The 23867-nt window shown below is 43.4% G+C and overlaps 1 protein-coding gene across 1 annotated transcript in view; it reads left to right on the forward strand.

The window, feature by feature from the left end:
• Positions 1-23867, forward strand: part of LOC147706590 (V-set and immunoglobulin domain-containing protein 10-like) — a 190073-nt gene that overhangs the window by 150394 nt on the left and 15812 nt on the right. Inside the window, exon 10 of the mRNA XM_086933083.1 lies at positions 5198-5242. Coding sequence (XP_086789209.1) covers positions 5198-5242 — 45 coding nt within the window. The remainder of the gene's footprint in view (positions 1-5197; positions 5243-23867) is intronic.

Below are 23867 nucleotides of genomic sequence, written 5' to 3' on the forward strand. Positions count from 1 at the left end.
CCTCGTTGCCTCCCCTTCGGCTTAGGTGTCAGCCGAGAGGTACCGACGGAGAGGTGAGTTAGCCTGATTGGAACGCGCATTTCTAGGCTTTGTGGTCTTGCTGTGGCCCCTATTTTCACATATAGCTTATTGTTAAACTATATTCACTTGGGGCAGACGCTTTCTTAGTCAGTCTTGCAATTTTGAGCATTTAACTTACTCCTTCTTCACCTGCAGTCTAAGGGGATTGGTTTATGCTCTACTTTATTTCATTCCATGTACTCTTCTAGATGAGCACATTACATGGATCTTCCCAATCAGATCCCTAATTCCGGGATAACTATTCCTGAGCCACACTTTTTACATCCATTGCTTGGCCTAGGGAGGGTGGGTATTTACAACTGATTGTACCACCATCGAATGGGCACTAGATGAACATAGGTAATCATTCTAGGGTAATTGTACTAGCCAGCGACTAGACTCTGATCTGGTCAGACAGCCAGTCCTTCTCTTTGTTCTCCATGGGGCAGCGTTCAGTGAGGACAGTCACACAACCAGTTTTTAAATGCACAGACTGTATAACCTGACACTGACCACAGACCTCTGAGTCAACTCAGGATGACACGTTAAATTTTTTGTTCTGTGCACAGAGCGGGGCCTCAATCTCCGAGCCGTCGCCGGGTGAGGTGAGGCTCGACTCCCACATATTGCTGGGTAAGTCTTTGAAAGCATTGTTCATAATTAATGTTCAGCAATGTCTGGTGGTTGACTTGAATATGAGACCTTATTAACATGTGGCCGTCCTAATAGGGACTAGCCTAGCTGAGTTTATATGTTGGTCCTGATATTGTGATTAGTCCATAATGATGGCAGAACAAACAATATTAGTTGTCTTTTTTTGTTTCCATTTTTAGGATCTCTACCTCTATTAACTACTGATCTGGAGGAGATGGTAGGATGGTCTATCAGACCACACCAGTAGTTTGGACAGTACTTTAACAAATCATTTGGTCTGTCCTTTTTTTGTCTGCACTTTGTATTAATTGTCTGAGTGTATCATTGCAGTAGCAACATCTTTGTGTATTCGGCCCTGAAGAATGCCGGTGTAGTTTCACCTTCGGCAGAAACATGTTGGCCTGATCCTTAACACAACCAAGCATCACAGTGATTATTTCACACTGTCCCACACTCTTTTTTAATCTGGCGTCTTGGTGAATATCTTCAATAAAAACATTTTTTCTTTACCTCGACCGTCATTTTAAGATCACTTATTCTTTATTCCCTGTTTTGCACTGCATTTTCTCAGCACCATTCAGTGGCACGGACACGTTCATATGATGAACCAGTAGTGTGTGGTGTCTAGCCAATACATCTGGGCTTGGACTCACCACCTGGTCAGACGTCCTACATGACGAGGCTCCGCCAGATGGGTGGGCTGATAGGATATCTAATACATTATCGTGTCATGTTACCATTTGGTCTGGTTCAGTGCAATCCAAAAGGGTCATTTTAGAAGGACCTTATAAACTCAGCTACGTAGCTTAACAGACCTTCCGACTCTTTTTGTTCTTGGCCCTTTTGCATTGTGCCACTCGACGCGCCATCCCGGCCACTAGCCACGTGGTCAGCGGCCATCTTGGCGACGAAACTGACAAACAACACTGCAATTCTGGTTGCTCCAGACTTGCCCAAGCTCCTGTGAAAAGGAGCACTCGCTCTGACCTTGCTGGTCCGAGTGTTAAGCATTTTTCGATTCCTGCGTGGCTTGCAATAGCCAAGGCCTGTTTGCTCCGATCAAGTTGCCGACACCGCCAACAGCGAGAAGCCTGTGTGGGACAGCTCGTGACCGACTCCTGGACATCCTCGACCCCCGGTGTCCACGTGGCTGCAGAGAGAAGCTACATGACAACGCCTGTTTGCACCCGACATCGCCTGGTTCCAATCTGGTTCCACGGTAGTCACTGGCTAGTGACTTTGAACATTGTCCCCTCTGCTTTCAGGTCTTCACATCTTCAGATCCACCCTTGGATCCACCGGAACTCTTCACATCGAGCCGCCTGCAGCATCTTCAGCTCCAAGCACCATCGACCAGCGTGACGAAATCCGACACTACTTCGACCCTGTGCACCCCCTTCCTGTGGGTGAGGTAACTCAGCTCCGCCGGTGTTCCTACACTGGTACACATCTCAAGGGCCTGTGTCTTAAGTTTCAGCGTTTTAGGTCACTCGGAAGGTTCCGAACTATCTAACTTTGTACTTTTTACGCACCATAGACTTTACATTGGAGAGTGCGTGCACTTTAGACACTGCACCCGAGTCCCGCGGGCCTTTCCCGACTTAATCATTGCTAGTCTCGAATAGCTCCAGCGATTCCCAAGGCCCTAGGCCTGTTCCCTTTCCATTTGGTATCTCTTATACCACTTTCTTAGTATATGGTTTTGTTGGCCCCTAGGGCTCATCCATATTGTGCAACTTTTGTGTATTTTAAACTGTCTTGTGATTTAACGCTTGTGCTTCTGTGCTCATAAAGAGTCCAGGGGATTTTATAGTTAATAAATCAATATATATTTTCAATATATATCTGTGTGGTGTCCTTTCATTTGGTATTCAAGGGGGTTGTGTATGGTTATACTGCCGGATTCACATGCCTTTCAGAGTTTAGCCTAAGACTGCTTTGTCCACGTTACCACTAGGATAACTGGTATACAAGGTTGAATTACAACCAATCATCATAAGGGTTGCTTGGCATGGTACAAAGTGATCACTAGAATTAGTGAGCATTATATACCAGGCCAACTTCTCACAGTGACGATAATGTAATCTTTTATGATGTGGTAACTACCACATCGCTAATCCTATTAGTAACTCTGGAAGATTTTCTCTGAATATGATTAGCTCTTATTAAAAAAAGCCGGAGACCCCTAAACTTTGAAACATCTCCTGTATGCATTTTTGGAAAGAACTGAACAATTTTTTTGTTCTGTTAATGCTTCAGATAATATTCTTTAACCTGTTACTGTTTAGATTGTGTTGGCCAAGAGACCTTCGGGTAGTACTGTGTGCTTTCAAAAAATGATAACATAACAGGACAGGACATAACAAACAATACATTTCATAGATTAAGAATATGTTCAGTAACATACGTCCAGGAAAACATGTTTAACATCTTAAGCTATGTTTTAAGAGTAGGTGGAAACATATCTCCTTCAATCCTGCTCCACTTATCCGTAAACTGTGTAATTCCAATTAGTTTCTGCCTCACCAGAGTGACATTGATGGAAAATTGTGAAAGAAATCTTCAGAAAAGTTTACATTTATACTGAAAAAGGCAGCAAAAGTCCACTTTTGAAGGGAGAATCTTCTATGGTAAAAAGATTTTCTGAGTAAGAGGCATATCAGCAACAACCGGCGATAATTATCGCTAAGCGCACTTAGCGCTAGGATAATTATCGCTGAATATTATCCCTGAGATAGCGTGCTATTAGCAACGCTTATCTCAAAAGCAATAAAATGCCAGGTGCAAGCTGACAATTGTGCGATTATTGCTGGAAATACAGCGATAATCGTACAACATTTGGCGATAGATTGCTGATAGTGCAACGCAGACTCAGCCATGATATCCACCTTCCATAGGATATCATGGCTAAGTCAAATTAAAAGCAGGCTTAAGGAAAGTAGCGATAACCAAGGTTAGCGCTATTTTTCTTATCGCTATGCTTGTTAGCGTGCCCATTGATAATTGGAGAAATGTCGTTTAGCGACATTTCTCCAGTTACTTTGAGCTGGAACGCCCACTTTGCATCTCATTAGAGATGCAAAGGTGGGCGTGATAGGAAAGGACACTAAAGTAAGGATTCACGCGGTGGTGTGACCTTGCTAATATAGTGATAAAATTATCGCCTCTTTTTGGCCGAAAACATCAGCAAAAGCGGCGATAATTTTTTAGCGCCGCCTTGTTGATATGCCTCAATGTTCTTTAGCAAAACGTTTTTTAGGGAGAAAGTTCTAAAACTGCACAAAGTGGAAACTATTCCAGCTTTGCACAGCATCTAGGTCAAAGATTGAATATTCAGCACACTGAAAATGAAAATAAAACTTTGAAATTTAGATGGCTGAAAGTACAATTACAACAAAATGATTACAGGAAATACTGTCTTCTGATAGGCAGATAATTTCGGTATTGAATTGTTAAGAGAGTCTATTTTACATTATCAGAGGATTATAGATAAGGGCCTCATGTATATTTGTTCAAAACTTTTATTTCTGCAAAGAAAGATCCTTTCCAGTAGGACAACTGAAGATGTATTCATGACCCATTAGTCAATAGACCCGTTGGATCAGCACTCACCGGGCAATATTACCAAGGGCATTATCGCCGCTTTAGCGGGAATTTTTCCCGCTAAAGCGTCGATAATTGTATCGCCCTATTACCTAGCTGTCGCTAACACCAGTTAGCAACAGCTAGTAGGAGATAGTGGGCATTTAGGTGCCCACTTTGCATGTCAGCGATAATTATCGCTAATGACATGCAAAGTGGGCGTGCCAAGATGTTAGCGACTGGAAACAGTCGCTAAAATCTCTATCTCCTATTACCAACTTTTGGAAATAATCGCGCTAAGCGCAATTATCTCCAAAAGCTAACGCCTGCCCAGAGCTGTTTTTAGCCATGTTATCCAATGGTAGGTGGATAACATGGCTAAGAGCATTTGTTCGGTAATGCATGAATATCGCTGACTTTACAGCGATATTCATGCATTTCGGCTGATTTTTATCGCTTAGGAGAAAAAACCTTGATAATAGCAAGGCTCCTAAGCGATAAAAATTGGCAGAGCTCGGCGATGTTATTATTGCTGCTAAACCAACATAGCGATAATCATCGCTAGTTGTTGGTAATATGCCCCACAGTTTCCAGGTAGAAGGACTTTGGTCACAATCATGGCCTTAAGAATCTTATTGCCCCGGGATGCTACATATATTTGCTCCCATGTTAGTGTTGTTTCTTTTGGTATTTTAATCTGTTGTATGACAATCACAATCAGTAGATATTGTTTATGGTACAATCAGGTAAGGACGTTGGGCGCGGTTGATGAAGAAGACCATCCCTGACCGCTCTCATGTTATCCAATTCTGAGACCTTTAGTGATCATGATGGGTCGGGCACTGTTTAGGTTCTTGATAATGTAGTCTCCTTAGTGATGGCTCCTCTCCTTCTTTTATAGCTGCATCGGATTATTATAACATATATGTGAAGACGACACCAAGAGGTAAAGCCTTTTTTATTTACATGAAGGATTATATTGATCTTGTCATATGTTTTTTGTCTTTAATCTCTATTGCATCCAGATTAGGTATTTTTTACTACCTGGTACTGCTTACTTATGTTATGGTATGTTATGTTAATTGTTTTGTAAGCGCAACAGTTGCCCCAGCAAAGAATCGTCCCGGCGCTGCTAGATCGAAAGGTACTAACAAAACTAAAGGCTAGCCGACCATGGTCGCAAATCCCTATGCTGGAGGAAACAGAAAGGTTTTAATGGCTTTCTGGAAAGCAAGCAAATTTTCCATTCCGCGGATGCCGACCGGCAAGGAGTTCCAAAGCTTGGCTGCCAAAACCCGGAAGGAGCGGCCACCAATGCGGCATAATTTAGTCCGAGGTACAATCCCCTGATGTTGTCCTAGTGAATGCAGACTACGCTGTGGAACATATGGGGTTAAAAGTGGGCATAGTAGGTCCAGGCTCCCGAATTTAAGAATCTTAAACGCCAGACAAAGAGCTTTAAACTGGATTCGGGAGTTAATCGGAAGCCAGTGCAGCCTTCTGATCGTGGCTCTGGCTGAACACCTACGGGGAAGTCCTACCAAGGTTCTCGCTGCTGAGTTTTGGACTCGCTGGAGTCGCGCTATCTCGGCTTTATTTGCGCCCATGAACAGCACACTGGCATAGTCCAAGCGTGATAGAATAGTGGCTTGGACAATAAGCTGACGCACTTTTGAGTCAAAAAACTTCAGAATAGGGTTAAGGCCTCTTAGCAGACCCACACGAGTAGCTGCCACTCTCTTGGTGTGAGTCTGAAAGCTAAGTGAAGAGTCCATCCAGTCTCCCAGGTTCTTAACTAGAGATTTAGGTGTTGGCATAATGTCCAGCGAGGCCGGCCACCAGTGCTCATTCCAGAGGGTGATGTTCTTCCCTACAAGCAGAACCTCAGTTTTACCTGCATTAAGCTGCAGACAATTGTCAGTCATCCATTGGGCAACTGCTGCCATCCCGTCTCTGAACCTCGTAGCTGAAGCAGATGGCCCTTCAGCTAAGGTGATAACCAGCTGGGTATCGTCAGCATATGATACCAGCATTAGGTCCCACTCTTTAGCCAATGCTGCAAGCGGCTGAACATAGAGATTAAATAGACGGGCTGAGTGCAGAACCTTGAGGAACTCCCTGTCCAAAGGAATGGGACTGGGAAAGGTATGGTGGTGCCGATACCCGAAATTATCTATCTTTCAGAAATGTTCGAAACCAGTCTAAAGCGAGTCCAGTAATCCCAACTGCCTCCAGATGATATAGAAGGATGTTGTGAGACACCGTGTCAAAGGCAGCGCTGAGATCTAACAAAATCAGCGCTGCACTCTGACCAGCGTCGAGAATCGTCCGTAGATGTTCGGTCGTGGCTAGTAGGGCGGACTCGGTACTGTGGCCAGGCCTGAAGCCGTTTTGAGATGGATTCAGAATGCCATTAAGATGCATGAATTGGGATAACACATTATTCACATGGGCCTCAGCAATCTTAGCCACCCATGGGAGAAGGGAGATTGGCCTAACGCTTTCCAGTTTTGACGGATCCAATGTGGGCTTCTTAATAATAGGGGATACCCATGCCTGTTTCCATGCCATAGGAACACTGGCTGTGGAAAAGGACAGGTTGAGTATGAGTCCCAAAGGCTGCTGGAAGAGCGTCAGAGACTCAATGAATTGTGCCAGCCTCATAGGGCGCTGACGGGCTTGCCTTTGGCGTGCCCGCTGCGCGGACGTTTAATGGAGGCCATATGTAAGGTAGACAGGAGGAGGGTGGTGTATCTCCGACCAACTAGAGCGCCACCCCAAACTAGTCCCAATATGGCGTCTAGGCCCGCGTGAGTCCCTGGACAGCACCTATTCGGCTGCAGGGTTCGCGGTGGCAGTGCGGGTAGGAAGAAACACCGTGCAAGGTAAATACAAGACAATGCAGGACAAAGACAAAAAGTGTTTTAAAATTAGCGGTTTTAAAAGTTTTAAAAAGTTTACACAAGCACTCCTAACTTTTCCCGGCTGAGCCTCAGTACTTACACAAAGTACATGATAAATATATCCATCCTCTTTACTGTATGGCTTTACTGAACTGGTGAGATAAAGACTTGTAGCAGTTTGTATGCTGGGAGCATCTTCGTCAGATTCTTGTTATTTTTCTAACAGTACCTTTGTGTGGTAACTTCTAGACACTTTGTGCTTGTGTTTTTATCCCGTGATGTACAGATGTATATGATCATCTGTAAGAGGATTTACATCTGGAGATTAAGCCTCATTTTTGAGGTAGCCTACATGGAACCTTCACAATGGTTTCCTCTCTACTGTTCATCTCTGCTTGGAACTATAAACCTCTTTTAAAGAGTATACAAACATAAATGTGGCTCTCCAATAATTGACAAAGATACTCATTCCTGCACGGATATAGGTGGTATTTTGAACAGAGTACAAGTACCATTATGCTACTTGGGCACCATTACATATATCTAGGCTGCCATTCAAACACAGAATAGCCACCTGGTCCCCTTTGCTAAAAATGCATTCCAAGAATCAGGATAGACCTGAAGGTTTTTATCCTTAGAAGCATCACAAGAGGAAGTATACGCCCTTCGTGGTGTGTCGGAACCAGCCATCAGTGTAGCAGGGTAACAGTAGCAGTTTCCTGATATAGAATCAGCCCTTTCCTTGAGCAGGCCCACCCCTGTGTTGACTAATTTGGGTGCCAAATAGTCTTCTGCCCCCTCGTGGGAAGCCTTATGTACCATATGAATTGGTTTGAATAAACAATGGGCTTCTATTGGGAGCCAGTTCAGTGAAATAAAGATAGCAAAGATGTGATCTGATCTTCTACAGCGAAGAGTGCGAAATGAACTGGTCCCATGAGGACAAGGTCAGTACCGGTTTCCAAAATGCAGGCGTCTGTCTACAGTGGCACAGTGGTGAAAAAACAATAGATTGGAGCGGGACATAGGGCGATTGTCAGTGATTTTCACTTTTTACACGCACTCTTCCAATCCTGATTGCGGTATAATATACAGCTATGTGTCAAAGAAAGGTGAAAAGAGATGTTGCATTGGCCCAGGAGGGATCTAGGGGGAACCATGTACAAAGTCAAGAGCTTCAGATGAAGGAAGGATCCTCTAGAGCCCCGGCTGATATTTAAGACTTAAAGAAGGGAGGCATGATTGACCATATCAAATGTTGCTGCCAGGTGAGGAGAACAAGAAGAAACACCTCTCCTTTGTATAAGATGAATGTTCCCTCATCAACTATTTGTAGCATTGTCATCTCAGTCCTGCAGCTTGGCATACATTTTTTTTTAAATTCATCAAGGAGGTTTCTTTGAGTTTATTAAGCTGCTTAGCAGCACAGGTTTTTCAGAGCTTTTTCCATGATGGATAAGTTGGATACTTGACAAAAGTAGCTATTTGAGTAGGGGGATAGCCTGTCCAATTGAGTGGCAGCCAGAGACTACTCCTAAAGTATTGATTGTGATAGTCAGGTAGGGATTGATGAAAAAACACTTGCCGTTCATAAGCGTTACAGGGATAGCTGCATCAAAATTAGATGATGGACAAAGGCCAAACCATATGTTCACTGCGAAATTGCGGAATTTTGCCGCAAAATCAACTCAAGGCATTCTTTAGGGACAAAGATGTCCCCCAAACAGAAGGTCACATCAATTTAAGAAGTACATCTCCATTCTGTCCTCCAAACTCATCAACACCTGTGGAAATTCTTGCATACAAACAGGCTATTTTTCAAGAAGTCTAGAATCCCAACAAGCCAAAGATTATGTTCCACAACAAAACCAGAAAAGAACAACAAGCCCTTGAGCATTTAAAAACCAATCAAGACCTGGGCATAAAACTGGCTGTAAAGGGCAAAGGCATTGTCCTATTAAAGAGAACTGTTTACAAGACACACTGCACCAATATGCTTTCTGATAATAGGTTCTACAGACCCCTGAGAAGGGATCACACCCCAAATCTACACCAAATTATCAGCAACCTGGTAGAAGAAGCAGAGACTCACTACTGGATCTCTAAGAAGAAAGCTGAATTCCTAGTGATAAAGACACCCAGAACACCTTACTTTTACTTGTTGCCTAAAATGCATAAGAACAAATCACCACCCCCAGGCCGCCACATTGTGTCCAGCACCGGCTCAATCCTAGAACCCTTGTCACAAGCTGTGGAGTACATTTTTAACCACTAATCCAGAAAACCCCAACAATCTTGAAGAACGTAAGAACCTCCTGAACCATTTTAAAGAGCACACATATCATGAGAGCACAAATATATTGGTAGGCTTAGACATCGAGAGCCTATACACTAGTCTTGCACAGGAGGCCACACTGCAAATGATTGAGGAGACCTTCCGAAAAGAAAACGGGCTCTTCAACGCACCTAGGCACTTCATTCTAGAGTGCTGCTGAATAACATTGACAGAGAACTTTCTTGAGTTTCAAGACAAGTTATACCTCCAGACCCACAGAACATCACCGGGGAGCACTTTTGCCCCCAGTCTAGGAGGACAATAAGTCAGCTCTTTTGAAGACAAATACATTTTGCAGAACTCAAACCCCTTCGAAATCCAGATACATTTCTGGAAGAGGTTCATAAATGACATTCTTATGATCTGGAAGGGGCGAACCGATACCATTCCAAACTTTCTCGAATGGCTTAACACACATGATGAATCACTCGAATTCACACATACAACACACATTACAGACTTATTGGATGTCCCCATTTATGCCGAAGGCAAAAGTCTCAAAACTCGAAATTACTATTAACCCACTGCCAAGAATAGTTTTCTCTCATTAACAGTTTCCACCCATGACTCCTGAGGGAATATGTAACCTACAGTCAGTTCTTGTGAATTCATTGCAATTGTAGCGCACTGAAATACAAGTTTAGAAAAGACAAGCTAAGGATCTAACAGAAAAGCTGCAGAAGAGGGATTACCCCATACCATATCATCAATAAATGTCAGAAGAGAACCAGGAACCAAAATCGCGAAAACCTTATGGAACCCACAGATAAAACCACAGAGAAAGACATCCTCACATATGTGACAACTTACAGCACGGCCTCGAAAGTGGACAAAAAACACTGGAGTATAATAACATCCAGCAATTTACAATGGCCCAAACCTAGATTTGCCCACAAAAGGAGTAGAAATATCCATGAACTGTTACACAACCCTAACCACATGGACCAAAACAAACACAATCCCTACTACATGGAGCCTGCAAAAAGTGTGTGGTGTGCCATCTAACAAAGGCAACAAATGTCTTACAACTCTGTGAACATCTCAAATGAACCTTAAGACAACACAAAAACTGCAACACTACACATGCAATTTATATGATCACCCGTCCCTGCAAATTCAGATACATTGGCATGACCTGCGGAAAGGTCAAGACACGAATGTGAGAACACTGGAGCAAAATCAGATCCGAGAAGATTACCACATGTATGAGTAATCACTTCCTCTCTCTGCAAAACAGGGTTAATGACCGAGAGTGGGCGATCCTGGAAACACTGGTGGTACCAGCAGTGATGCCGAATGCGTCCTGTTTAAAAAAAAAACCGAGGTGGGTTTACCACCTCAAAACCTTTGACAACGGACTAACCCCCAGGTTCATCAAGAACACATTTTGCGATTCCTTAATAGCGAAAAATACCGAATCGCTATTAAGGAATAGCAAAATGCTATTTATCAAGAAATCACTTTAAAAATAGCGATTTCTAATAATTCCTTAATTGGGACTCGCAAATTGCGAGTCGCAATTAAGGAATATCTCCCCATTCATTCCTATGGGCCTAGGCCCATAGGAATGAATGGGAAGACCATCTCAATTTGCTGATCGCAATTAGCGATTCGCAAATTGAGATAGCGATTTCAAGGGTGCAGGGGTGTCCAAAGTACACCCTGTTGCACCCCTGAAATTGATGTGTGCACATATGTTGCGCACACATGCCCTTAGGGCATGTGTGTGCGCAACATGACACTTTGAAAATGCACTTTAGTGCATTTTTCAAAGATTTTGCTATTTACCACGTAGTTAGACTTTGCTGTAAATAGCGGCCCCAGATTGCCAATTTGCAATTTAAAAATGGTTCATGAATTGCATTTAAGGAATCTCAAATTGAGATTCCTTAAATGCAAATAATCGCAATTTAGCGATTTCTAGAATTGCGATTTTTGCATTTGGGATGATGAATCCCAAATGCAAAAATAGCGTTCGCAAAGGGCCAGATTCTCAGAATCTGGCCCTTTGCGAGCCGATTTTAGTTTGATGAATCTGGCTGTAAATGACAATTCTGAAATTCATCGGAAGCTGCCACATCAGCACCTTGGGTCTCATTATGGTAAATTTGTAAGTAACGCTACCCAGTGCCATAATAGTCTCCTAAACACCCTTTTTTAGCACAAAGGCAAACTGACTGAATAGTTGCTCTCTGCACATACGGTGCCTTCAGAACACATTTGGCCTCAGTGGTAAAAAAAATTAAAAAAACTTCACACCGAGTACTGCACTTGAGATGTTTCTATTTCAAATGCCTCGTTTTATAGCTCATATAATCACGTACTCCACACTTAGTACAAAATAGACCCACATAATAGTACATAAGTCGTACTCACAGATTGTAGCATTTTTTTTATGGCCACTATTTTTTTCATGACAGCAGAATTTGCATTTATATTTTCATTAACACCAAGCTGTGCACTTGAGAATGACTAGTCAGGCCTTTTTCACATTTTTTTACCTCCTTTACATTTGATTAGTGTTGAAAAGTGGGTTGTTGTTAGAGGTAAGTATGCACCTACCACTTGTAATAAGGCCATCAACACGGAATAGGGTCCAGGAAATTAGCTCCTTGCTCAACCTTTGGTGTCGGACAACGAGCAGTCAGGCCTACCTTAGGAGACAAGAATGTAAAGCATTTAAAGACACCAATACATCAAATAAATAAGATACAACACACAATACAAATCCCACACCTATTTATACAACATGGAAATATTTGTATTAATAAATAGACACCAGAACAACAAAAATCCAATGTAGGGAACCAGAGATATATATTTTTAAAGACTAACCACTTTGTTGTACTTAAAAACGTAGAGCGCCACTCTGGGACATCTGGTTGCGCTTGACTGGGACAAAGTTAAGGTTTAAGTTTGAGGCAGACCGCAATGGAGTTCTATTCGGATACATCAAGCAGGAGGCCCTGGTCGAAATTTTACCTTCACACTTAGAAACATTTATGGAGCTTTTTCTCTAAATGTCGCTCGACCCTCCACAGTGAGTGTTCGCCGGGCTTAACTTTCTACGGGTCCACGGGCAAATCATAGAAGTCTGGAGCTCTGGAGCTTTCAGTGGATGAACCTGAAATCCAGGCCGGGTCACGGCTTTCTCTCAACGTTGGGTCAGTCACCTCATGAAGCTTTTTCACAAAAGTTCTCCAAACTTCAGGAACCGCTTCCTGAAGCAGTCCTTGTGGGTTCAAGGTGTCCAGAACACCAATCCAAAGGTCCTCAATAGTCTCTGGGATGCAACTGGCCGAATCCTTAAAAGTACACTGGACGCACCTGTAGCTTGCAGGTAGATCCACCCCTTAATCCTTCTTGAAGCACCGCACATTCTCCAGGGCTGTATTACAAGATTGTGCAGCAGGTGCAGTCATTTAGAGTGCAGGCCTTTGGGTGCAGATCAAAATTACACCTTCTCCTTGTAGTTTCAGGCAGCAGATCTTAGAGACTATGCAGGTCTTACATATGTACTGGGGCGACAAGTAAGGGGGCACCTCTCTCCAATGAGATGCTGCATGCCAACCAAAAGCATGACGGCTTCAGCTAAAGTGTGGCACTTTCTTTCCCCACAAAGCACTGCACGTCCGAAATCCATCATGGAAAATTTCTCTGCAGAAGAGTAAGAGCTGACTAAACCAAGCCCCAGTGTGACTCATTTCCATCAGCTTTCCTCCCCTTGACCCCTGCAACTTCCTCTCCTATCCCATCTGGCTGGGTAATTTGATGTGGGTGTAGGTTCACCTGTTAATCCTCACTGATCTGCTCTATCTTTGAGCTCAGGTTGATTTACCTAGCTCCCTTTTTATGACCTATCATCCTCAGCTGCAAGTCTGTCTCTATCAGATAACCTCTGCTCTGGCCAGTCCACTCATCACCTAATCAAAGCAACCTGGCTTAGCCTGTAAAGGCCGACCAATCAGCAGAGACCACTAGAAGGATGGATTTTGGCTTACCGAAGAGAACGTTCCATAACTTCTTTTATTTACTAGTTATGATAAACTCAACAGTGGAAAGTTGTTAACTTTATTGATACCAATCTTTTAGGTCCTTAAATAATATTACTCCTTTCCTAGCAATAGTTATACCTAAATAAAATATTGCAATCGTAGCCTATGCAGCTAAGTATCTTGAAATGGGCACACAAAGCATCTTTTATAAGGTCCCTGCTTATAGTTAAATGTCCCAACTCTGGGGAGGCCTTGAGGGGTCCTAATATGTTAAAGTAAGGTAGAGCCATCACTTTTAATGTACCCATACCACCAACGTTGAGTTTGCATATAATTTACTTTTAAAGACAGTTTGCAATGCAGCTTGCAGCTCCTGGCCCTATTATCTACCAGGGGCTTATAAGGTCTGTTGTTGCCAATTCTAGGGGTACCCTATCACATGTACCGTTGTAAGCATAGCACCGGCCCTGGGCCTGGTTAGCAGAGCCCCGGGTATAGTCTGAGTCAGTTACCACCAGTAACATTCAGCCAAAAATGGGGCTGAACAAAGCAAAAGGATGACATTCTAGCATGGCCCCCCAAGCGAAAGGTGATGGGTAACTAACCTGCACCCTGGTAGTCCTCACCTTTAAGTGTAAAAATCTGGAAGGTTTACCCACTTTAGCATGGGCATCCCAAGGTCTGTGTTCCACCGTGAAATCCATCCTCTGTAGAGAAATGGATCACCTCAATAGCTTGGGATTCTCCCTTTCATCTGCAGGAGCCACCTGAAAGGTCTGCGGTCAGTTTGAACACAAAACTGAGCACCAAACAGTTATGTTCTCAGCTTTTTCAGGACCAAACCACATCAAAGACCTCTCAATGGCACTCTATCTTTGTTCTCTGGGGATAAGTCACCTGCTAAAAAGGCAACTGCTGATCAAGGCCCTCTGCATTTACGTGTGCCAACACTGCCCCAATCCCTTGTTCTGAAGCATCTGTCTGAACCACAAACTCCTTTGTGTAGTCAGGGATCAGTAACACTGGCGCTGAACACATAGCCTCCCTAAGAGTGTCAATGGCCTTCTGCCACTCTGGAGTCCACATCACTTTCTTTGGCCTCTTCTAAGAAGAAACTTCTGTCAGGAGGAGCCAAATTAGTCCCATAGTTCTGAACAAATATTCCATAGTACCCCGTCAGAACAAGGAATGCCCTGACCTGTGCTTCGGTAGTAGGAGCTGTCCAATCCAAAATGGTTTGGAGTTTGGCCTGGAGAGGTTGTACATGGCCTCCACCTACCAAGTGAACCAGATACACCATAGAACTCTGTCCTATTTGGCACTTGCTGGCCTTAATAGTCAGATTTGCCTGCATCATGGCCCGGGGCACTTCCCTCATGTGGTCATCTCACGTGGAACTATACACAGCTATATCTTCAAGATAAGCTGTGCTAAACTTCTCCATCCCAGACAGGACCTTGTTCACCAACCTTTGGAAGGTGGCAGTGCCATTCTTTAAGCCAAAGGACATTACTTTTAACAGGTAATGTGACTCGATGTAGAAAATGCTTACTTCTCCTTTGCTCCTTCACTGAGGGCAATGTGCCAGTAGCCTGAAGTCAAATCAAATGTACTCAGATACTTAGCAGCCCTTAACCTATCAATGAGCTCATACGTTCTAGGAATAGGGTGAGCATCACTCCTAGTGACTCTGTTGTCCTCACAGAACCTTAACTCCTCCTTTCCCCCCTGGGGCCATGTGTGGGCACCAGAACCACTGTGCTTGCCCATGGACGGTAAGAGGGCTTAATTACCCCCAATTCTAGCACCTTAGTTACCTCAGCCTTGATGCTGGCTCTGATATCATCAGTCAACCTGTACAATTTATTTTGGAGAGGTAGGCTGTCACCAGTGTCAATGTAGTGCACACATCAATCAGTGATACCTGGTGTCAAAGAGAAAAGACCAATAGGTATGGGATAAGAATATCCCAACTCCTCATGAGTTTGTCAGACAACCCATTGATCATGCCCTTCAGATTCTTATTAAACCTTTCCACCAGACTATTAGTCTGTGATATGGGGTGGTAAACTTGTAGGTAACAACCCATTCATTCTTCATCCCTTTCAGATAGCTTGACGTGAAGTTTATGCCCCTATCTGAAACAACAGTCTTTTGGAACCCCATTCTGGTGAACACACCAAGTAGAGCACTAGCCACTGTAGGAGCAGTGACTGTTCTGAGGGGTATTGCCTCAGGGTATCTTGTGGCATGGTCCACTACCAACAAGAAATACTTTTTCCCTAATGAAGTTCAGGCTTTTAGGGGCAAACAATGTCCACCTCCACTCTCTCAAAGGGAGTCCCAACCACTGCCAGTGGTATCAAGGGAGCCTTTGACTTGCCCTCTCTCCTGCTACTGGCCTAACAGGAGACACAGGAGCTACAGAACTCATCCTTCTCAATATGGGGCCAGTAAAAAAGGTTGTCCAACCCGTTCCAAGTCTTGTACTGCCCCAAATGTCCTGCCAAGGGGATATCATGACTTAAAGTCAGGATGAATTCTCTGTACTTCTGGGGACCCACCAACCTCCTAGTGGCCCCATCATTGAGGTTTATGGCCTCAGTATAGAGCAGTCCATCTTCCCAGTAGATTCTGTGGAACCCCTTCATCCTGCTCCTCTTGCTTTAAGGCAAATCCTCCTCAAGCCCTCAAGGGTGGGGCAGTCTCTCTGCCCATGAAAAACCTCCTTTCTGGAGGGTCCATTAGTTCCTGTCAGTTCTGCCAAGTCTAAGATTATTATTGCATTTCTTATATAGCGCCAGAATCGACCCCCGAAGGGGCATCTCCGCGCTTGCCTTGGGAACCAGTCCTGGTTTTTTCCCTGTGAGATAGCCCCTACAGGGCATCCCCAAGGTGAAAGCCAGGCATCCCGCCGCGGGGGGGGCTGTTGTGGAGATTAAGCAAGCTTAATGCCCAGAGTTGCAGAGTGTGAACCCATGATTAGGTCAGGCACCGAAGCGAGAATTATCGAGTCCGTGGACATTTGAGCTCAAGACCCTGCCGCTTCGGGAATCGAACCCTGGTCCCGGGTCTGACCTCTGCTTCAGGGTCTGCCTGCTCTAACCAGTGAGCCACACTTCTCCACAGAGATCTGGAATCCCTTCCTCGGAGGTTAAATCCTCCCCATCAGGGTCAGACTCCTGCTGCACCTCTGGAGTTCTCGGGGCTGGCTCACCAGAACCAGCGCCCTTGTCCATGGACACTTGGCTCGTTGCTCCATGGTCCAAGTATCCAGAACTCCCTCTCTGGCTAGTCTGTGACCTGATCACAGCACATACTCACACAGGAAGCTCCAATACCTCCCAAGAGCCCTCTCTCCACCTATGACCATTCAGGTGCTTTGAGTTCATTTTCCAGTAAACTCAGCACTGGGATTGATGGAGACACAACTATCTTAATAGGGCCTTTCACTACTCCCCATTCCAAATCCAACATAGACATTTGATGTAGTTTGGTTCTGCTGCCTGCATAGGTCACCTGTTGAAACTCACCAGGCAGGATCTGCTCTTTGGACACCAGTGTGTCCATGCACCATAATCACACTGGCTCATGTTTTGAGGACTTCTTTCTTTTGTTTTTGACCTTTTTTCCTCTGGTCTTTTCCCTGGGTGTGGGGACCTGTCCTCCCATATTCTTATCAACCCCCTGGTGCTGATTGGAAACCTGGGTTCCCACCCACTCATCAGCTTAGAGTCCACTAGGTATTGGCGTAACTTCTCTTGGACACAATGTCAAAATGTGTTCTTTCATAAACAAATTGTACAGCCCATCAGGTGTAGTTACTTGAATACCATCAATGCAGCCTCCTAGTGCTTTTTCTGAGAGGTCCACCAAGTTCTGCCAGGACTGTGTGTTAACTTTCTGGGTTTCCCTGAATTTCACCCGGTACTGCTCTGTGCTCAAACCAAATTTCTTAACTATGCATCTTCTCATGAGGGTGCAGGATTTAGCCTCATCCCCATCTAGGAACAGGAGTCTATCCCTCCCAGATGTAGGGATTATCTCCTACAAGAGTGAACCCCAATGCTTGAGGCAGACGTCCATCATCTCAAGGCCCTCTCAAGTGCTATGAGCAATTTGCCAATGTCACCTCCTCTGTGTACCTGGGTACTATTCCTGTGGGAAGCTTGAACTCAAACCCCACCCGGGATACCTCAACTTCTTCAGTTCCGCTGCCACCATTTCTTCTCTCCTCCTCCTTGCCCGCTTCTTCTCATCTAATTCATACTTTTAAAGCTAGTTGGGCCTCAATCTGCCTCTCTGCAAGGGACAGCAGTGGTTCCTGTGTGGGGGACTCTTCCCTCCTCACACCATCTCGAATTATGTATTTAGTATGTAAGCAATGGAATAGGCATCATCATCATCACCCTCCTCCTGGGTAACATTGGGGGTGGGTCATCTTTCCCCTGCCCTTCATTTTTTGGGTCTGACCTGGACCAGGCCTTCAGGGACCTAACCAACTCTGCCTTCCTAATCTCATTAATGGCAGGTAGCCCCCTAGCCTTAAATGAACGCTAAGCTCAGCCACTTTGAATTTAGTCAGTTTATCCAGATACACTTAGTGGTATCCTTAGTTTTGGGTCTCAACAACTACTTATCAGAATTAGAAAAAAAATCTGAAAATCAAAACAGTGGATTAAAAATCAGTTTAGTCCAAATTCTAAACATTCAAGACATAAAAGTTTTGTTGTAAGACAAGTTTGAGGATTTTTAAAGATCGTACTTAATTACTGTACGGTGTATTCCAAACACAAGTCCTTATCCCACAGCTGCTATCAAATGTTCGAAAGTTGGTTATTGGTTGGGGTAAGTATGCACCTATCACTAGTTATTAGGTCACCACAATGGTATAGGGTCCAGTAAAGGTCTCAGTCAATTAGTCCCTTGCTCAACTCTGGGTAGCTGACAACGAGCAGTCAGGCCTAACTTAGGAGACTGGAGTGTACCCATTTAAAGATGCCAACACATCAAAAAAGTAAGACACAACACACAATAAAAATCCCACACCAATTTATAAAAATAGAAATTATTTCTATAAGCAAATAGGCACCAAAACAACATACATCTAATGTATGGAACCGGAGATATGAATTTTTTAAATACTAACTGCTTTACAATACTTAAAAACATAAACCGCCACTCTGGGACATCTTCTGGTCATGCTTGACTGGGACAAAGTCAAAGTTGGAGGCTGACCGCGATGGTTTGCTTCACACTTAGAAAGTTTTCTTCAGTTTTTTCCTCTGACGTTGCTCAATCCTCCACAGAAGGACATATTCAGTGAGGGTTCATTGGCTTGACTTTCAGAAAGGCCTGGAAATCTGGGGCTCTGGAGCTTTCAGTAGGACGAACCTGAAACCAAGGCCGAGTCATGGTTGAAGGTAGTCAGCCTGACTCTCGGGTCAAGTCGGTCACCTCATGGAGTTTTTTCACAAAAGTTCTCAGGAGGTGCTTCGTGCTTCCTGAAGGTCTCCTTGTAGGGTTCAAAGTGCCAAAACCACCAATACAAAGGTCTGAAATCCCCTACATAGTCTCTGGGATCTCCACAATACACCTGGCCAAATCCTTAAATGTCCACTGGACGCATTGCAGGATGGGGACTCGGCGGAGATGATACAGGTGGGCTCTGTTAACCTGTAGCTTGCAGGGAGATCCACCCCTTAATCCTGAAGCAAGGCACATTCTCCAGGGCTGTATTACCAGATTGTGCAGCAGGTGCAGCCAGTTAGAGTGCAGGCCTTTGGGTGCAGATCCAGCTCCCAGCAGGGCAGTCCTTCTTTTCCTTGTAGCTTCAGGCAGCAGATCAGAGAGACTATGCAGCTCTCACATATTTATTCAGTGTTTTGAGGTGAGAAGCAGGTGGTGACCTCTCCAATGAGATGCTGGGTGCCACCCAAAATCATGACAACTTCCTCCAAAGTGTGGCATTTTCTTGTCTCACAAAACACTGCACTTACAAAATCCAACATGAATAATTTCTCTCCACAGGAGTAAGAGCTGGCTCAACCAATCCTAGTGTGGCTCATTCCCATTAGCTCTCCACCCCGTGACCTCTGCAAATTCCTGTCCTAAGTCTGCCACCTGGCTGGGATACAAGATGTGGGGGTAGGTACACCTGGCATTTCTTAATGATCTTTTCTCTCTTTGAGCTCTGTTTGATTTACTCAGGCCTCTATTTATGACCTGTCTTCCTCAGCTACAGAGCTCTCTCCATCAGATAGCCTCTGCTCTGGCCAGGCCACTTCTCGCCCAATCAAAGCAGCCTGGATGAGCCTGTCAAGGCTGACCAATCAGGAGAGACCACTAGAAGGCTGTAATTTGTCTTACAGAAGAGAAAGTTCTATAACTTCTCTTATGTACTAGTTATTGTAAATTCAACAGTGGAAAGTTGTTGACTTTATCAAAACCAATCTTTTAAGTCGTTGAATGATGTAACTCCTTTCTTAGCAATAGTTATACCTAAATACAAACTGCAATGTTAGCAAATAGAGCTAAGTATCTACAATGGGAAAAAGGAAATGGGTAGTTTTCCCTCACCAGGGCACACAAAACATCTTTTATAAGGTCTGTGCTTAAAGTTACATGGCCTCCAACACTCTGGTACACCTCGGGGAGAAATTGGGAGTACCTAATATGAAAAAATAAGTTAGATTATCACTTTCAATGTACCTGTACCGCCAAAGTCGGATCTGCATACAACTTACTTTTAAAGACAGTCTGCAAAGTCAGGCTGCCTGTGAAATTATTTGGGGTGAGCTATCAGCCTTTATCAGCCTGGATAGCTTGACTCCAGTGGTGTGGAGAGCCTGGGACTCAAGTCTGAGCATCCCCAGCCCACTCGGGGTGATTTAGGCCCAGATCCTTGTACTGGGGTGAATGTATGACATTGTTCTACATTCTGTCCATCAACTGTGTTTTTGGTAAAATTATAGCAGGCGTTCAGAGGTGCACACATGCAAGTGAAGGAAATCTGATGGGCCTCTAAACTTCCATACCCTATTATATACTAAGGACATATAGGTAGTTTCCCCCCCTTAGCCATATTATCTAGCAAGGACGTATATAGTATGTCAATACCAATTGTGAGAACGTATTTTTAAAGAAAGGCTGCAAGGCAGGACCACTTTTAAAAGGACAGTAGCGCACACATGCACACACATGCATGTGCAGGAAATCTCCTGGGCCTCTAAATCTCCATGTCCTATTATATACTAGGAACTTATAGGGTCTTTCATTGCCAATTGTAAGTGTACCCTTTTACATGTATCTTTTTAAACCTAGCACTTGCCTTGGGCCTGGTTAGAGGAACTTAGGGTACAGTCAGAGACAGCTACCACCAGTATCATTTAGTAAAAAATGGGAGTGAACAGTTGCAAAAGGATGACTTTCTAACAATCAGTCACTTCTAATCACAACCAGTTGTATTTTTCCCAAAACGCTCAACATCGTTTTTTTTTGTTCAGTAATTTTATTAACTTTCAAGAAGCATATAAATAGTTAAATAAAATAAAAATAAATTTAAAAAAGTGATACATTTGATATGAAAGAAAGAAGTATATTATAACAACCGTGAGCTAGTCACAAATAGTTCCTCTAATTAGAATTCATGAGTATAGTATAGAAGAAATAAGAGTTATGCAAAGGAACCTTAATGAACATCAAAAGTATCACCTTGATACAAGAAAGAATATATAGAAAAAGAAGGAAGACAAGAAAGAAAAAGAAAGAGTGCAAAAATATAAAGATATAGGGAGAGAAAGAAAACAAAAAATATAGAGATGAGAGCAAGGGGGAAGGGAGGAAGGAAGGAAGGATCTCCTGTGGCACTAAATATAGACAACAATTGCATGAATCAACTAGACGTCACAAAGGGATATTGATCAACCAACCCTTTCAATGCCAAATCCCTATATACATCCAAAGCTCTCCAGACACCACTAGAGATAGAGGGGGATAGATGAGCCTCACCTATCGAAGTGTGTGCACTTCTTAAAAAAGAGACCCATGCCCACCAAGTATGATAGGAGATGGAAAAAAAAGACTTCCATTCCATGGGGACAACTTTAACCGCCACTGTCAATAAAAGATCTGATAATTGTAACTCTAAGGAATCCAAAGCAAAGGTACGCCGGATGCTAGTGGGCCCAACACAATCATTGGAAAGGAGAGCTGGACTCAAATCTTAAAAATTAACATAAGATGTTTATGTATTAAATCCCAAAAAGGGAATAACCAGAAACACTAGAAAAAAGATTAATAGTATCTGAAATAGCGGGAATGGTCGACACGATGTCATCAGAAAAGATAAGGACATCATCCGCGTAAGCAGCCTTCTTTATGCAGTGTGAACTGAAAGTAAAACCCTTAATATCTTGATGGAGGTCAATTAATTGAAGGAGCGGATCAATAGATAATAAAAACAAAAGCGGAGACAAGGGGCAACCTTGTCTAGTGCCTTGGCAAAGATTAAAAAACAAGGATGTAGCCCCATTGACCCTAATATTTGCCCTAGGATGTGCATACAAGGACATAACCATATTAACAAAATAGTCACCAAGATTATGTGCACACAAAACAGCATGTAAAAAAGGCCAGGAGACCTTGTCAAAAGCCTTCTCGGCATCAAGGGCCAGAGCAGCTGCTTGAAGGTTAGACCGCTTTGCTTTCCCCAAGATATGGCAAAAGGTACGGATGTTGTCCCTAGCAAGTCTACCCTTGACAAAGCCTGTCTGAGATGGGTGAACAAGATGAGGAATATAGGATTCCAAACGCTTGGCTAGTATCTTGGCAAAAAGCTTTGCTTCCCTATTAAGAAGGGAAATAGGACAAAAATTCTTGGGATCCGAGTGATCTTTACCTTCTTTTGATATCACCACGATAGTAGCGACTGCCTCGGAGTCCGAGACCGAACCCGATTGGATAAAAGCATCAAAAACAGACTTAAGGCGAGGAACAACATAAGGAAAAAACGTTTTATAAAAAATAATGGGGAATCCATCAGGACCGGGAGCTTTTCCAGAGCGTGTGGCTTTAATTGCATTTATAATTTCTTCAGACGTAATCGGACCACCCAATTTCACACCATCATCAACCGACACAGTCTGAATCGGGATCGTCTTTAAGAACTTTTAGCACTGATCAAAAGAGGATTGATTAGTGGGAGTATATAACTTACTTTAGTATTCGCGAAAAACATCAAGAATCTCTTTGGTCTGAAATTTTTTAGTACCAGAGCTATCATTAATAGAGGATATCTGAGAGGACTTGAAACTAGACTCCTGAAATTTCAATGTTGCCGCCAAAATCCTACCAGCACGATTCTTTAACAGTAAACGTTTGGATTTCTGGGCCTGAACTCCAATGTCAGTTCTTTTGGTAACAATAGTATTGTAGGAATATTTTAAGTTCCTAATGCTTTGTAACAATTGTTTATCTTTAGAATGTCGATAGAGAAGCTCTTGTTTTTTAATATCATCTGCCAAATCCGCAAGTTCTTTCTTAATAACAGCATTCCTCTTCGCCATACATTTAATAATTTGACCTCTAGGAGTACATTTAAAAGCATCCCACAAAACTATTGGAGTGCTGACTGAGCCTTCATTATCAGAAAAGAAATTATCGATCTCTTCAGACAAAGCCATTACCTGAGAATTATCATGCAGAATTTCTGTGTTTAACCTTGAAGAACGAGGTTCTTTTTTATGAGCAAGGTTTAGGAGAGAACAGGAAACAGCCGCGTGGTCAGAGACAAGAATAGGATGGATGTACGGGGAGGACGAAGATTGTAAAAGAGACAAGTGAACCAAGAGATAGTCTATACAAGAAAAGCTAGAACGAGGAGAGGAAAAAAAAGAAAAGTCACTACCTGTAGGGTTATGAAGACACCATATATCCTGAAGATTAGTAGAGGAACACATATTTGTCATTTGTTTATGAGCTCTAGGAGGTTGGAATTTAAAAGCAGAATGTCTATCCAGAATAGGGTCCATTGGTAAATTAAAGTCACCGCCAACTATTAGATTGCCTTTATGAGGTGTGTCAGCTAATTCTTTAGTGATCGAACCTCAGAACGAAGGATCATCATTGTTTGGAGCATAAATATTCATAACATAAAGATCAACAGCACCATCAGAAAGTCTAGACAACAACCAACGGCCTTCTGAATCATGTTCAGCAGAAACCACCGATAAGCCAGAATTTTTTTTAATTAGTTGTATCACCCCATTCTTTTTACCAAAGGCCTCTGAACGCACAACATCAAGGACCCACTCTTCCCTCAGCAACAAAGCCTCTTTG

This window comes from Lissotriton vulgaris, chromosome 7 (genome assembly GCF_964263255.1).
Source record: "Lissotriton vulgaris chromosome 7, aLisVul1.2, whole genome shotgun sequence".
NCBI lineage: Eukaryota > Metazoa > Chordata > Amphibia > Caudata > Salamandridae > Lissotriton > Lissotriton vulgaris.